At 36.9% G+C, this 16,075-nt stretch overlaps 1 protein-coding gene across 1 annotated transcript; it reads right to left on the bottom strand.

The window, feature by feature from the left end:
• Positions 1-3,379: 3,379 nt before the first annotated feature.
• LOC127000117 (integrin alpha-PS2-like) lies at positions 3,380-15,890 on the bottom strand (the record flags this gene model as incomplete). Its single annotated transcript, XM_050863537.1, has 15 exons — positions 3,380-3,736; positions 4,963-5,007; positions 6,150-6,227; positions 6,367-6,513; positions 7,546-7,681; positions 7,900-8,056; positions 8,170-8,351; positions 9,180-9,364; positions 9,468-9,587; positions 12,112-12,202; positions 13,158-13,279; positions 13,633-13,701; positions 14,312-14,442; positions 14,760-14,941; positions 15,850-15,890. Coding segments are annotated over 15 exons (1,830 nt in total), but the record flags the coding sequence as incomplete, so codon positions are not given.
• Positions 15,891-16,075: the final 185 nt, after the last annotated feature.

The following is a 16,075-nucleotide window of genomic DNA, read 5'->3' as shown; positions in this document are numbered from 1 at the left end:
TAAAAAAAAGAAAAGCATAAGTAGTCAGTAAGCAATGAGTTTACAAGTACGATTAAGTTTGTGTCATCAATTTGAGCCCTACCCTACAGAGCCTCAACTCCATGGCCTCTCGGGACACGTCCTCAAGTCCACAGGGGAAGGAGACGCTGCCTCCACCTCACCCCTCGCCTGCTGCCACACGACACGTGCTTACGCTCTGCCGCGTCCCTCTTACAGGGTTCACACACTCACACACACGCCCCGCGCCGCCACACAAACAAACAACTCCAACACACACACAGCATATACCTCTGTCTGGGTCGTAATATGATTAAATAGTTCACTGACTTGATCAAAACTTTTTAATGTAAAATAAAGTTTAAAAAGGAAAATCACTTGAAAAGTTAAAAGCACAAAACGATTAAAACACTGCCACTTAAAACACTAGGCGATGAGGCTGAGCACGTTGTCGAGAGCGTAGGAGCTAGAGCGTAGGTGTAGGCTACTCGCGTCGGCAGGCCAAAGCGAGAATCTGTCGTGGCTGCCTCTGATTGGCTGAGAACGCCCAGAACGGCCGGTGATTGGCTAAGCGTGATGACGTCAAAGTAATACCTGGAATTTCCTGCTAACTGCTTCCCATAGATGCGCTCGAACGTGTTGAAACTTGTCCGTTTCATTTTGCCGGGTCGTCTTCTCTTAAGTCTTAACAAAAAGTCTTTCAATCTACCGATACCGATTGACTGCCAATCATGCGATCGGTAGCGGTATTCGGTAGTTTCTTCAAAATACCGAATGATCATCCCAAATGTCAATATATATATATATATATATATATATATATATATATATATATATATATATATATATATATATATATATATATATATATATATATATATATATATATATATATATATATATATATATATATATATATATATATATATATATATATATATATATATATATATATATATATATATATATATATATATATATATATATATATATATATATATATATATATATATATATATATATATATATATATATATATATATATATATATATATATATATATATATATATATATATATATATATATATATATATATATATATATATATATATATATATATATATATATATATATATATAATGGTCATTTGTGATGAATGAATATTATTTTTTGGTGTTCATGTGACACAAGGTGCTGTTGTTTTCTTTCATACAACATGAGCAATAATTCTTAATGCATCTGAACAACACTAGTACTAAGGAATGCACTGCAGTATTATTGTTCTTTTAGCAAATATTTAATTTTTGTTTTTCAAAAATTCTGAATCGCTACTAAATTGACATTTTCTGTATTTGTCATGTAAATATTATGCCAGTCCCTTTAATTAACATATGTGTGTATAATATTAACCATTATATAAATGGTGAATGCTAGAATACAACTGTAAATAAATATTTGACACTTGTCACTAAAATGGAAACTAAAGATTGCACTTATTGACAACTTTCAGTGGATCCTATAATTAATTAAAAGACCAAGACAATAATGTTACAGATGTAGAGGCCTACTGAACCTTTAAGAGAATCTGTGGGTATACACCTCATGCAGGTTAATATGTTTACACTATTATACTTGGTATTACTATTGGTGATTGTACACACCCAGAATTTAAACTGAAGCTGAAGAAACACAGTAGGGTGTGGTGAGAGCATCACAAACATGGAGAAAATGGAAAATCTTATGAGCAACAAAAGCAAATTATGGCAATCAGTAATTGGAAACCTGTTTAATTATTTTGTTCTCTGCAAAAACTGGTATATTAGCAATCCTAGACCTATGAAAAATCATTCTAAGCTTATGAAGATTCACTTTGATTATAATGATGGGATGGCTGATAATAAATCGCACCTTGTAGGGCAAAAATCAAATGGTTCAACCCCACTGTGGGAACAATTGCACACAAACTTACTCCTAACATGATGACAGCACACTAGAGAAAACTACACCCTAAGGAAGCACACATGTATGAACTTTACATAGGTAACCTTCCCATTCCCAGGAACTTTAAGGCTGTAAGAATTTCACACAACTTTTCTTTCACAACTGGTACATGTGTTATCATTGCATCTGACAGCTCTCTACTGATATATCTATAACAAATTTTTACATTGTCTTAAATGCAGGCACTTTCCTTTCACAATTCACTAATATGTTTCACTCTTAACTCCTTAAGACAGCAATTCCAAAACCATGCTAGTCCCCAAAGGAATTCCCCACTATTTGAAAGGTTGCCTTTAATGGAAAGTGGTTGATTAACGAAATTGTTGAATAACAAAGATTTTTCCATAAAATTACACAAAAATAAGGGACCCCCCCCCCCACACACATCACCTAGACCACATCATAAGAGAAAAAACAGAGTGGGTAGCAAGGCCTCAGACAGTGTGAGGCAAGGTGGGGCGAGGTGAGGCAGCCCGTCCTACTTAATCTTTCATTCTTGGGATGCAAACCATCTATGTAATAATACTTTTTCATAGATGAATGTTAGTTTTGGAAAACTGACAGCTATTGTACAAAATACTGAACCAAAACAATACAGAAAGCCAAAGGCAAAGACAAAGGGGGCATATGCTTAGGCTGCACATATCTTCGGTGCTCATCTCCATCACATCGGCCCTTGAGCTTGTGGTGGGTAATAACCCATCACCTCGAGACACAGGGCAAGCTTGACATCCAGGTTACTACAGTTTGCTTTCCCCAGATTTCCCCAGATACCCATTTACTGACCAACCCAAAAGGGAGGATGAACAGTTAGGTGGACTGCGAGCAATGTGTCCAGGCCATGATTCTAACACAAGCACATGGAGCACAGGGATATCAATATCCTCAGATCAAAGTAGTTTTTTTATCTTTATATTTTTTTTGTTGTTAATTTTTCAGATAATAATTTCCAGTCTCCAAAATTCAGACTATTGGAATTTTCAGACCATTAGAATTTGGATTAATGAACTTTTACTGTATACTTTTCAGTGCTAAAATTATTTCCATTGTGACTACTAAAGACACCTAGCTAATCACTTGTAAATCTTTTGACATTGCACATTGAATAAATAGAAAAAAAAGAGTCATGGTAAAAAATGGTGGAAGCTCCATAAGACGTGCAATGAAAAATACGTGCTATGGGATACTATACAGAAGTCCTTTTACTTCTTTCCTTGCCTCAGTCTTTGAAGCAACACAGCCAAGATTTTATGAACGTTAACCATAAATTATACTGTAACATGCTCTCCTGGCATTACCATATTACCTGGATCATTGGCATATAGAATTGCATGTCATCCATATTTTTTTAAGACTACTCAAAGATTAAGAAAGCATAAAAAAATTCTTACTACAATGTTGAGTTTTAATAGCAAAAGCAATAAGACCACAGGTCACAGAAAAAAACTATGTACCAAATGTACCTCCCAAACAGAGGAATGAGAGCTGCACTTTGCATCTGGAGGTGACATGATTTACTCTCCTCTTATGAAAGACTTTATAGGGTTGAAATACAAAATTTGCAGTTATTACAATGATACCAACTAAGGGTCTTTATCGCCTGCCATGGAACTCAAAATCACCAGAAGCACATTCAGTCTCCTTTAACATTGGGGTGTGGGGTGTTTCTGTCTTCTCTTCGAATGGGTCTGTAAGTTTGGTGTCCTCATCTGCTCCTGGGGGTTCTTGGTTGTCCATCTGTGGAGTGGTTAGTGTCAGGTGAGAGACAGAGGAAGTACAAAAGTGAGAGACAAACACAGGATCTTTTGCAAGGCATTTACACAAAAAGCAGGGACAAAAGACAAGAAAGAATTAAATGGAACTATGGTATTAAATGGTACTAATTTACTTGACACCTAGGCACTACCACTTGACAACTACACAAGGATCTGAAGTTGCTCAGTTTGTTGCTTGACCAGAAGCCTCAATCTGACTCACAGATACACTCTTATGTTTTATATATCCATCCAGCTAGGATAACCTTATTGCATGGAAAAATTAAGCCCAATACTAAATGAAAATTCCTTGAAAACATTTAAAATGAATATGATACATGAATCAGGTTAATGTTAATGAAAGTGGAAGTAACTGATTTCATAAATTAAAAAATGACTTTGAGAGTTCATATCATGACTAAAACTGATAACACATGGACAACCAGAGTAAGAGAGAGGCAACCAAGGAAAAGTAGAGGTCATGCCTGACAAAGAAGCATATGGAGGGATGAAATTAGAACCTTTGCTGGAGCAGGATGGAGGACAGTGACATTAGACAGGGAAGTTGAAAATGTTGGGAAAGGACTTAGTCTTGCAGTGGACTGTAATGACTGAAGATGATGATAATGATGATATAACTGTGATGTAAGTGTGGTTGACAGCAAAACATATGAGAGAAGCACATGGCTATGATAGAGAGACAAGGGTTAATAACTGAAAAAACACAAAATTAAAATAACAACTGCCACCACAGAAAACCAGAATGCCCCTGTTAAAAAGCGAAATGTATTGTACAAATACTGTAAATAGCAACAAACAGCCACATAAGAATCTAATTAGGAGAACATAAATTTCTCATTACCAAAAAAGTATAAGATCCAAGTTTAGGATATGGAAAGAATTAGTAATATTCATCAGGATAAATCATAGCCTGAAAGGGAATCAAGTAAGCAATTAATAATACTGCTCTCTGACAAGTAATATCCAGTTAATATTACATATGAATGGATATATAAATACAAACATTAATTGACAAATGTCACCTTAACTTATTTTTCACCTGATAACTAGGCTTCATTCCTTTTTTCACAACTTTTTACCTAGTATTTAATAACTTCTGTATTTACAAATCAAGCACAGCTTTTTATCCTACTTTTTTCCTTAGGACTGTGATGGAAAAAGTAACTGAGCCTCAAGCAAAGAACTTACCGCTTTGTCTGGAGCCTCCACACGTTGGCGCTTGAAGAACCCACACTAAAAACAGAAAAAGATTTTTAGAACAGAAAATGAAATCTATATGAAATGCACTTTTTATTAACTCTCTGCAACTACTTAATATATAAATACTACTCAGCCACTGCCTCCTCAATTTGCATGACTGTCAATTAATACTTATTAATTAACCAGCATGATTCTAGTATAATTTCCCTTATCGTCAAACTGAACTGATAATCTCAAAAAGAAGGAAGGTAGCTATGTGAAGATGATAAATGAAGTTTAAATGTTAATTACGTAGTCAGCTGTTACACAACAGAGTATAAGACTTTTCAAAACTAAATGATACTGTCCTAAAATTCATATCACTTCATCATTAGCAAAACAGGCATTGATTGGTTTACTATCATGGTCATCAGTAACTATCCATGTAGGCTCATGGTAGGGGTTCCATTTCAATAAAGATAAAATTAAAGCTGTATGTGGCCTCAGTACTTGTTTCCCCCCTTGAGCCACTGGTGGGAAAAAACGTAATCCTGGGATACAGGGCAGGTGCAGCATCTGGATTATCACAGATTACTTTCCCCAGGTTTTCCCAGGTACCCGTCTATTGACCACCCCAAAAGGGAGAATAAACAGCTGGGTGACCTGGATGGTGACTACTCTGGCCAGAGTCAAACTCAGGCCTGCAAATTCATTGCTAGATATTCTAATTATTTATCTCCATTGATGTCTCTAACCATTTATACAAGCAACCTTTGACATGGTGGAGAACATTCAGCATAACAGATTAAATCATTTCACATTCCACAGTGGATTACAATTAACAAAATAATTCAATAAACTGGACTGAATTATGTGGAAAGAAAAATGCCCTTATATCTGGTATGAATGTTCAGCAATCATGCAAGTAATAGGGCAACCATGCAAGTAATAGGACTCAATTTTTTTACATAACAATTGCTGCTTGGATGATACAAAATAGTGATACTTCACAATCCTACAGAGGCTCTCAGTACTATTAATAAGCACCATTCTTCTTTCTCATGTTTAGTGACCAAGTTTTGTGACACTGAAACGAACAACATATTCTGAAAAAGCAGGTAAACAGTCAGTAAAATGGAGACTTGATATTACATTATCATTTTTTCTCCCAACAACAATATTACTTTCAAACTCACCTTCCACAAAATAAAAATAAGAAGGCCCAGGACTAGAAGGCCGCCCGCAGCTGACACTATGTACAACCAGATAGGAACCTGTTGATGAAACATGAAGCTTATAGTGCTGGATGCATATATGTATGTAGTGCTGAAAATACTTATACCCAAGAAAAATTATATTATTCATCTCTGTATTTACATTTCATTTTAATAATGGCAAATTTTATATGCATACATCTATTTCTGGTTCATCATCCCTGTATAAAATCTTTGTGTCAATGCCAGAGTGAGAGGCTGGTGGTGGAGGAACATTGAAGGGCATCTTGGAGATCTGCAGCTCTGCAAACGACGAAGCATTCTGCACCGCTGTCCCGACCTTCAGCTGCATTAAGGAAAGGTTTCAAGATGAATTAAAATGTCATCTGATAATGCCACTACTGATTTTTTTTAATTCAATACATTTTACTTAAATCTCTGCAACCTTTATGAGTTATACGAGTGCAATGATGTTCTTTACTTATACAAATAAATTACTCTCAAATTACATTGCTTGATTAAGAGTGCATGTCATGTGATCCACAGCATGCTGTAAAAGGTGACTAAAGGGATGTGATTTCTATATTAAAGGAGGAGGATTTGCTCATAACAGTTGAGTAGCCATGGTATACAGTATCATGGTGAGATGAGGTGCCCCCAGGGAGACTGACATTAGGTCCAGATCAAAAGAGCAGTTGCAGCAAAGGAATCAGTATACTACTGAAATGCCAGAATTTTTTCTCTTTACTACACTCACACACATCTTCTGCGTGTAACGAAACACACGAGAAATTAATCCAGACAAGGAAAGGTTTGCCGGCGCCGGGGATTGAACCTGCGACCAGCACAACGGGAGAGCCACTCCTTTACCAGTCGGCCAAAGAGGTACCCCACTGGCTAAGTGGGTTATGGGAGGCTCGCCCATCAGGCTAGTCGTGTCACTACACTACCAACTCATTATTCAAGCAGCAAATATGCATGATACAGAATGGGAAGGGGGAAAGTCAAGACTAATGCTGACTATGTCCTTGTAGTATAAGTCTGAGATCTTGAAAATCTATCTGCTTTATCTTATCAAGTTATCACATGGATTTGTTTTGTTCAATGCAAACACTACATACAACATTGCCTCTGCCACTGGACTGGGAATCCTGCTCAAACAAATGTAGAGATATTGCAGCTGAGTTAAACAGTTCAATAGTAAAGGAGTGGAGAACATACATTATGACCAATGTAAACAGGCCTCTCTAATGAAAATGTGCATGATGCTGTAAATAAACATTATTAATGAGAAAATACTCACTGATGATGCAATTGAGGTCTAATAATGAATGAATTGCTGTTCAAACAAATGTTGAAGTAAGTCTTTGATGCTAACCTCGTCCAAAGTCCTCAGCACCAGCCGTGATCTGAGCTTGATGGTAACCTCTTCGTTTCCTCCACTGAATTCTCCAAAGTGACAGGTGATGGTCATGTATGCAGGACTTTCACTGTTAATCCCCATGCTAAGGGCACTGTAATTGAAGCTGGATATTATTTCCACAAACACCTTCCTCATCACTCTTATCCATGTCATTATCATCATCACCATCACTTTATTTTCTGTAATGATAAAGGAAGGAGATCAAAGAAAGTCAGAGCCAAATGCCAAATGTTACTACTCAATGGAACAGCAAGAACATACTCAGCTCACTCCACATTTTCTAGAATATGATGCATAATGCCATCATACCTTGATTTCTGTCCTCTGTTGTGATCATCTGGAGATGGAGCAGCACCTGTTGGTTTGCCTGCTAGGTTAAAAGGGTCCACCTTCCCATTAGCATAATTGCAAATTGGTTTCATGCCAATGATCTCTGGTTCCTCCATCAGGTAAAGGAAATATTTTTCTGTTGAAGTAAAATACATAGAGAACAAAAAATCATATAAAAAGGCTTGGGACTCTTGCAGCATACATTATGACAAAAAATCAATAGCAGTGTTGTAAGGTACCAATTCTTACCAGAAATAGTAAGTGGCCAGTAAATTATGAGGTTAGCTCCAAAGATTTGATAATCCTTAAGATTCAAGATGTTGTATGTATGGTTAATCTCTGGACCAAGTTCTTCCTCATGCTCAGCATCTTCAGGTGACAGGTAGTATGAAGAACTATTGAAGTACGCAATGCTAGGTTCTGAAGGTTTCCTTTAAGGAGATACAAAATAAAACACATAGGTAAAAAGCATATATTCAGGTTCATATATGCATTCCATCACTTCATAAGTAAGTCTTTAGAATACACCTGGACATATATATTAATGAATTCATGAGCAAGGGGCGGAGGCATACAGTAAATAAGCTCAGGAATGCATTTAGAATGAAAATAGCAATAAAATACTTTAAGGGACGCAACACTGCAGCCAAATTTAAGGGAAATAGATGGTAAGTAAGGGGTGGGGAGTTAATGAGGTGAAAACCCTTGGACTCAATTGTCTAAAATAAAGCTGTGGATGGAGGGCCCCACACCTGGGATGCTCTATACAGGGGTGGACAAGGTCCTTGTCTACAGTTAGCATCTAGGAGGGGAAAAGAAGTTTGGTAGTCATTATTTACTGATACAAATATAATATTCATATGAGGCCCTCTTGGTAAGAATAGGTAAACAGTTCACCGGGGCAAACACATTTCATGTCAGCCACTTTTTTCACCATTCCTCTGCCATCATGTTTGTTGTAGAGATTCACAACCTTACTTCCCATCTAGTACAGATGATATAACAAGGAAGCAGGAAAAGCACTATAGCAGTATATTTCATAGCTTTTTAGTTTCACCCTTTAGCTGACAACTTCACTAAAAAGCAAAACGTCCCATCGGCCCCAAATAAACCTATGTCACTGTATAAAGATCTTTAAGTAAAGGATGCCTAGCTAATACAGTAGCTATAGACTACTGAAATATACTATATATCATAATTTAGGTTACAGGTACTACAGCTGTCACCATTCTTCCAAGACACCTTATCAACAAGCTTACTTAGTCAGGTCTAGGGAGTCAGGAACACTGATGTCAACTTTAATATTTTTCACGGCTGCATCGGGGTTGCTGAGAGAAGACAATGTTTTCACTTCAGCCATCAGGTCAAAGAAAGGCCCGTGGCTTTTCAATGAATCAGTCGCAAGAGATTCTTTTGATGGTGTAAGTTCCAAGGTAAAAGTTCCCTGAAATAGTTCCTGTTTAGTCACAAATTTCAACACATATAACACCTCCCATAATTCATGTAAGATAATATGCATAATATTAAATTCATGAAAATATACATACCATATAATTTTTAGCAAGATGGCCCATCTCGCATTCAATTTCCTTCTTTATATTTTGGTCACACATAACAGCTTCAGTTGTATGGACATCCTTAATGTTAAAAACGTCAGCACTTTTAATCTGTAAGAGACAAATTTGTTATACATTTACTTATGGTTCACAGCTGTTTCATACCATAATGAGCTATAAAACTATTCATCTCAAGCTCCTTTCAAGTAACAAAATGATTCACAGCTGAGTTAGATGTATTTAAGAAATAAGAGTAAGATAACATAGGAAACAGGACAGACAGTGAATACCTTAACAACCTTGAATTTTGTGGATAACATGATCTTACTAAATGTATCTGAGGAAAACTTATATAAGAATTACACAGACAGCCTCAAAGAGAGTCTGAAGATTAATATGAAGAAAAATCAAAAATATAATGTATAATAATCAGTTGGTAGGGTGATAAATAATGATCAGAAACAAACTGCAGGGAGTAGGTAGGAAGACAACTACTGAAACGGGCGTAAGCCACTCCCGGTGAGGAATATATGGGAGGCGAGGAGGGTGCTGAAGCCCTCCAAAGACCCTTTCCCTGTCCTCACTTTCCGTTTCCTTATTGTCTCATTTACACCAGAGAGTAGTTCAGCATGCTCTCTAAAGATAGATTCTCTCTTTTTCCACACCACACTACATCCACACAACATACACACCTTTTCCCAAAATTTCAAATTCAAAATGGCACAAACACGCAATGCCTCGGAGTCCCCACACGGGGGGAGACCACAAATTCCCCCAGGGAAGACTCCCCTTCTCTTAGCCATTTCAGTGAAACTTTTTCAGTTGCGCTAGACATATCAAAAGCTTCTGATAGAGTCTGCCACAAGTCTTTGCTTTCTAATCTGCCCTCATACGGTTTCTATCCTTCTTTCTGTTCCTTTACCTCCAGTTTCCTTTCCTGCCGTTCTATCTCTGCTTTGGTAGACGGTCACTGTTCTTCCCCTAAACCTATCAATAGTGGTGTCTAACAGGGCTCTGTCCTATCACCCACTCTCTTCCTGTTATTCATCAATGATCTTCTTTCCATAACAAACTGTCCTATCCACACATACACTGACGACTCCACTCTGAATTGTTCAACTTCTTTTAACAGAAGACCCTCTCAACAGGAATTACAAGACTGCAGACTGGAAGCTGCAGAAAGCTTAATCTCAGACCTTGCTATCATTACTGATTGGGGTAAAAGAAACCTTGTATGCCTCAAAAACCCAATTTCTCCACCCATCAACTCGACAGTCTTCCAAACTATTCTTCAACAACACTCAGCTGTCACCTTCTTCAACAGTAAATAGCCTCAGTCTATCCTTAGCTCAAAATCTCAACTGGAAACTTCACATCTCCTCTCTTACTAAATAACCTTCCTTGAGGTTGGGCGGTCTGTATCGTCTCCGCCAGTTCTTTTCCCCCGCACAGATGCTTTCCATATATAAGAGCCTTGTCTGCCATTGTATGGAGTATGCATCTCACGTGTGGGGGGCTCCACTCACACAGCTCTCTTGGACAGAGTGGCGTCTAAGGCTCTTCGTCTCATCAGCTCTCCTCCTCTTACTGACAGCCTTCTACCTCTTAAATTCTGCTGCTATGTTGCATCTCTTTCTATCTTTTATCGATATTTTCATGCTGACTGCTCTTCTGAACTTGCTAACTTCATGCCTCCCCCCCTCCCATGCCCCAGCTGCACACGACTTTCTACTCATGCTCATCCCTATACTGTCCAAACCCCTTATGCAAGAGTTAACCAGCATCTCCATTCTTTCATCCCCTTCACTGGTAAACTCTGGAATAGCCCTCCTTCATCTGTATTTCCTCCTGCCTATGACTTGGCCTCTTTCAAGAAGAGTGTATCAAGACACCTCTCCATCTGAAATTGACCTCTCTTTTGGCCACTATACTAACAACAGTTAGCGGGCTTTTTTTTTACATCTTCTTTTTGTTGCCCTTGAGTTGCTCTCTGTGCTGTTAAAAAAAAAAAAAAAATACTTGTGAGAGTAGAGGATTACACACATCTAGAACACAGAATTAGTCCTAACCAAGCCTACAAAAAAAGACATGAGAAAGAAAAGGGGGAAAAAAATTGAGTACTTTTCATAAACAGTGTAGTAGGAACCTGCCAATCAGTGAAGATAAATCTGTATAAGCAATGAATCCAGCTTATAGTCCCATTATAGTTCAGAAACTTGGCACCTCACAAAAGATTTAATAAGAAAGCTAAGTACGTACAGTAGTGCACAAAGAGGAGTGAAAAGAAAAATGCTGGGAGGACATGCTGGGAAGACACGGAGAGACAGGAAACAAACATGATGAATTAGAGAACATAGTTTGAAGATACCATAATGGCCATTAAGTATATGTAATGGACTTGGACAGGTCACAGTTTACCTTACTTAAAACTGATAACAGATGGACAGCCAAATTAAAAGAATAACATAGTGACAGATGCATTAAAAAGGGAGTTAGCATGTGAGGGCTTGAATGAATGTGCCAAGGACTGCTGGACGGGGAAAGTTAGGGAACTGTTTTGTGACTACCCCCTTGGGAGGAATTCCCATGAGGGGACAGGGCGCATCATAGGTATAGATATATATTGTCTACTTACAATAAGTCTTGATACATAGGCTGTTTCCCCTTGATTTTCAACTGTAAAGTTGATCTTCATTGGCTGTGAATCATATGTGTATGGAGCCAATCTTGTACATCATGAAAAGAAAAGGCTAATTTTACTTGAAAAGACAACATTATAGCATTTACAAAAAACATATTAGTACAAACTAAATTAAAACACATAATAGTTTTAGAAGTGACCTTAAATTCATACTACATATACAACTATTGTACCAGCTACTGGGAAGTCACAAAAGCCCTCCTGAATTCTTATGAGATACTTAATAAGATGGTTTTTATGATTGCAGGCTGGAAATTAATGAATGCTTAGGTGAAAACAATATGAATTAGTATGATGGAAAAACAAAATACTATGTGGTAATCTGATGTGCAATGTAGGCTAGTATTATGAGATATACATCTTTACCAATATAAAAGTTAATGATTTTTGGCTCTGTTTTTTTAGCTGTCTTATCATTTTCTTTCCCCAATAATCAAATATGCTTCAAAGAACAGCCCATACAAATGTCTAAGAGCCCTCTGTTTTTTTTGTGAACAACTACCCTGCTCACATAGACCAGCTTCACCACAAGATCAAATAAGTTAAACAAAAACTGTCCTCCCCATTCACAGATGACAATTCCTGCTCATAACTCTTCACATTCTTTTCCAGCACTGCCCAAACTACTCCTGGCCTATATTTTTCATGCATCTATAAAAGGAATGTAGGAATGAAAGTGAGCAGGTAGGAAGAAAATTGGTATGTAGGAAGAAAAGTGGATAAGTAAAAATGAAAGTGGGAAGGTAGGAAGAAAAGTGGGTAGGTAGGAGGTAACGTGCTAGGTATGAAGAAATGAGTAGTTAGGAAGAAGATTGAGTAAATGCAGTACTCATCAATTTGGGGCCAAGTATTGATGAACCTGGATATTCCCCTGACACACTGCACCCACCCACTGCAAGATCAGTAATATGTATATGTATCAGGAAAACTACTTGAATACAGAAAACTAAATTGTCTTCTATTGAATAAAATTAACTTACATCTCATAATGCAGGCTGATATCACTCTGGCAGTCTGAGACATTACCCGTACCAGAGCCACAGTGAACGAAGACATCCAAATGCTCCTCTTTCTTCAGGACTGACTGCCTTTCAAGAATTATCTGCAAATAAATATATCTCAGAGATGGTGGTTTTATTGAGCTGATATGTAACATATTCAAATACAAAAAATATTGAAATTCAACCCGGTAGCAGCAGGGATCATGTTTCTTAATGGTCCCTCTAAGTGAGAAAAAATAAGAAAAAATCATCACTCACACAAACCATTTCATAATATATATCAAAACATTTGTGATCAGTTTATGTATCATCTATTTTGGAGGGTTTAAATCATGGCACAAATTTGGCGCGTCGCTGCTACACGGCAAAGCCACAAATTTGGCCCGTCGCTTCTACCGGGTTAAAAACATATAGCATAAACTTTGTGAAAATTAAAGTGTACATGTTAACTCACATTCTTTTCTTCTCTGGCCAAACTCAACTCATATGTGAAGGTGTATGACATTATTTCCTTCTTATCTGGCTGTAGGATGAAAAGCAATGAATACCAATATGGACAGACATAAAGTACATGTATTGCAAGGATAAGCTATATTAAACAGATCTATTATCAGTCTAATTCCTAGTCAGAGTTGAAACTTTTAATGAAAATTATATTCAGTATATTTCCACTCCATACATATTCATACCACACCCATCACTGAAATTCAAATCTGCTAAACAACAGCACCAGTTTCTATAACTGACATAATTAATTTCACCAGTAATTAATGTACCATGATTATCATAATATAGCAAGGTATTCAAATAACTGACATTAAAAGCCTACTCACTGTAACATCTAATAATTTATCTTATAATTTTCAATCCTGCTCTGAGAATTGCAAAGGAATCTAAGTATGCAAAGAAGAGCAACTCTCAACTTACAACTGAAACTCTGTTGAATGTATTTAGAGCATATTTTTTCCACCATGATCATCTCCTTTCTTTGCTGATTTATACTTGAATTCAGTGAAACCAATAAAAACTCTCTATATTGCAAACCTTTCATTTTTTTGTGATGATCAGTTATAATGTAGCATTATATAAAAAGATTACATTCAGTTACAGACAAAACCATTTGATACACTAACCTTTGCCATGATTTTATGTGATTTACATGTTTTTTCACCTTCTTTCACCACAACAGTATTTTGAATCTCTACCTTTTCATTTTCAAAGAAAAGGTCATAACTCTTGTCTGTGGCCAAGGTTATATTGAAATCTGGAAATTAGAGAGCAGTTACATCTAATTCATGCTTTTATTCACAACAGTTAGAATCAGCAGTAAATCTAAGTTCTACCATATCTTCTAAAGTTATTAGAGTAAAAAATATATATCACTACACATTAAATTGCAAGAATATTCCAATTTCAGGGCAATACTATGGCTCTTAATCTTTAACAAGTTGATGCTGCAGAAGAAAACTTCACACGAGTTAAACTTTGTGGTATATGATATCTGCATAAATGATAATGTAAATATTACCAACTTTTAAAGGTCCTAAGAGAAACTTGAACAAATATAAAAGAAACGCTCACCTAATCTCTCATTGTCTTGAAACTTTTTGATCTTCCTCTGGTACTTGAGGCAATATGTTGCATCAACACAGGGACAATTTTGATATGGACTATACTGAATACACTCGCAATTGTTATCAGAAAGATTGATTCGGTCACTGAAGGTCAGGTCCCAGGCAACAATCACAACCACTTCTTTTGACCTGTAATGCAAAATAGTGGATATCATGCTCTCTAGAAAATGTCTACCTGCTCCACTTATTGCTCTAACACCTTTCCCTCTGTACAGTTATATAGCTTTCCACATAGAAGTGTTAACACATGGACCAGCTTGCAGGAAGACGTGGTGGAGGCGAGCAGTGTCCAACAAATGAAGGAAAGGCTGGATGAATGTAGATATGAAGACGGGACTATTATAGCTTAGCTCAGGCCTGGTAGACTACAAAAAGGTAAATACACTATCATAAGTCAGTAGCCACTGAATGGGTCTTCAGTTCTCCCTGTCCTTCATGCAACAATAAGAGTTAAGTTTATTCAGGAAGACCTTTTTATTCTTATTGTTAGAAATCTAGAACCATTGAAGAATAGCACAATAATTTGAATAACAGGATATGGTCTATGCTCTTACCCTGCGACTTTGTATTGTTCATACTCTATTGGGAAAAATGCTTAATGATATACCTTATAGCTTATACAAGTACAGTCAGGCTCCTATATTACCAGTCTCACCATTCACAGCTGCAATTATTTGCACTTTCCATGAGTATTAGTACTGCCTTGGATTTGTAAGTCATGGGGCACAACATGAAACTACATGTGGTGTTGGAACATTAGTTAGCTCCAAATCAGCCTCCAATGAATAATAGCAATGAATAATCTTACAAGAATAGGAGAAATTACTTGATGATTGTTGCTGTTGGCCATTTGTTAAAGATAAAAGTTAGCACTGTGCATTACATTTAGAGAAAGGATGAGGATGCAACCATTCCATAAATAAGGATTTTTACAGGAAAACCTTATTATTAATAGGATACTATTTTGAAAGATGAGCTGAGAGAAAATACACATGATAAGAAGACCAGTTTTCATAAAATATAGCATGGAGCCTTACTTGAAAACAAGAACCTGATCAGAATCATAAATGCCAACTCTCTCATATCTCTCTCTCTCTCTCTCTCAACGATCTCTCTCTCTCTCTCTCTCTCTCTCTCTCTCTCTCTCTCTCTCTCTCTCTCTCTCTCTCTCTCTCTCTCTCTCTCTCTCTCTCTCTCTCTCTCTCTCACCGATACCATTTTCTTCAATCTTGTTCTCATTTACTCTCTTCAAAAGCTCACCCT

The sequence above is a fragment of the Eriocheir sinensis genome, chromosome 17, assembly GCF_024679095.1.
Source record: "Eriocheir sinensis breed Jianghai 21 chromosome 17, ASM2467909v1, whole genome shotgun sequence".
Classification (NCBI taxonomy): domain Eukaryota; kingdom Metazoa; phylum Arthropoda; class Malacostraca; order Decapoda; family Varunidae; genus Eriocheir; species Eriocheir sinensis.
The sequence above is the reverse complement of the archived record's forward strand: the minus strand, read 5'-3'. Positions and strand labels throughout refer to the sequence as shown.